The sequence below is a fragment of the Ursus maritimus genome (assembly GCF_017311325.1).
Source record: "Ursus maritimus isolate PB19 chromosome Y unlocalized genomic scaffold, ASM1731132v1 scaffold_Y2, whole genome shotgun sequence".
NCBI lineage: Eukaryota > Metazoa > Chordata > Mammalia > Carnivora > Ursidae > Ursus > Ursus maritimus.
In genome coordinates, this window is record NW_024423335.1 from 34,066 (window position 1) to 35,892 (window position 1,827).

Genomic DNA, 1,827 nt, shown 5'->3' on the forward strand with positions numbered 1-1,827 from the left:
TCCATACTTGATGATATATTCACCACAACCGTGTACCATCTTCAAACAGTTAGTTCAAATTAAAAACAAACATAATTCAAGCAAGTGTTTGAAAAATGTATTTAGTGATCTCATTACCAAAGTTTGTGAAAGAATCCACAAAGTTCTATTTTAGTAACTGCTAGAGGATTCAATTTCTGATTTGCTTCATAGTAGGCCTTTTAGGAACCCTTATTTTGTTATGTTTTTGTACTTCTCATATATTTTGACACATTTCTGCTTCTCCTGCAGTCTTCTTTAAAGACTACAAGTGAGACACAAGAGTACTAATGTTCCCTATAGTACTTTTCATATAAAACAAAGTGAAAACAACTTTTCATTTACTAAATGAACGAGACCTACACAGATAGTTTTACTTAATATTTTATCACTCTACAATTATTAAGTAGACTTACTTTAACATTTTTATTAGAAATGTTTCAAAATTAGAAGTTATCTTATGAAACAATTTTTTTCAATTAACAAAATATAGTTTATCAATTCCACCTTTGCTTAAATTGTTAATAGTTCAATAATTTCTAAGTTACAGCACTTATGAAACAGTTATACAAACTAAACAGGATTGTTATATAGAAGTAATGTGCAAATAGCAAAATAATCTCCAGGAAATAAATACTCACCCTCAATGATTCCTGGAAGGAGGAGGCTTGGTATTGTGCATACTTAGCAATTGTAGTATGAGATCTATTACTTTCACAACGCCAGATTTTCTTAGTTCCAGTGGGATCCCAGTTTTCATCTGCTGGTTGCAACAACTGTGTCCTCACCTCAACAGTATGTTCATTGTTAGCTTCTACCAAAGTTTTGGTAGAAAAAAGTCCAAGATCTTCATAAATAAATAAGTTGTGTTAAAAAAATTGTATTTGAAACACTGAACATCTGAAAGTATTTAGAAAAAACTTTAAGGAACTCCATTCATTTTTCTGAAGACTGCTTGAAGCCATGTGGTGCCATATTTGCAAAGCAATGCTTTGAAAACACTAGATCTAACCATCATTACAGGATATAAAAAGGAGCTGTAGGACTTACAAACAGGATATAATTTTGCCCACATTTATAGCTTAGAAAGACTTCTATCATGTAATCTAAAACAGTAATGTTGCATAATGATACCCAATTAAAAACATAAATATGCCAATACTGGCATCGTCTACTAAAAATGTGCTATAGAGGCAGAGAGGAAAGAACACTGAACACTGAAAGGGGAAAAAAAGTTACTGCCAATGTTTTAAAATACTAAAGATAGTTAAAAAAAAAAAAAGTTCAAACTTTCTTTTTTCAATCTTACCTAGTTTAAGAGCTCCAGCAAGGCCACGTATTACAGTAACAGGGTTTTTGGGATTTGTACAAAACTGATGTAATGGAGGAAAGAAAGCGTCACGCTTTGTTTCCAACTGTAAAATTAAAATGTTTTGTTAGATTTCATAAAAACGATTAAGTATTATACTGCAAATCTATATTTGCTTTTTCAGCAGTCATTTTTACATCTACAATGTATCTTAACCATTAATACTGTGTTGCTACACATTACAGTATTTTATCATTAGTTGTTGTAGGAAATTATTATTAGGAGATAAAAGCTACATAAATTTCTCTTTTAAAGAAACATCTTAACTTTGTACAGTTTCAAATGATAGTATCAATGTATTATATTACACTATTACATCACATTATACTAAAATTGATATTGATGATATTTAAACATTTTAGTACTTCAAAGTATTACCTAAGTGTACTTTAACTGTACTTCCATACTTCTTGTATGAAAGAGGTGGGAGAAGTAAACTT

The 1,827-nt window shown here is 30.2% G+C and overlaps 1 protein-coding gene across 1 annotated transcript in view; it reads right to left on the minus strand.

Annotated features, from left to right (window-relative positions):
• LOC103680203 (lysine-specific demethylase 6A-like) overlaps positions 1–1,827 on the minus strand; it is a 143,311-nt gene that overhangs the window by 34,048 nt on the left and 107,436 nt on the right. Inside the window, 2 exon segments of the mRNA XM_040636038.1 lie at positions 660–865; positions 1,328–1,433. Of these exon segments, the coding sequence (XP_040491972.1) occupies positions 660–865; positions 1,328–1,433 (312 nt within the window).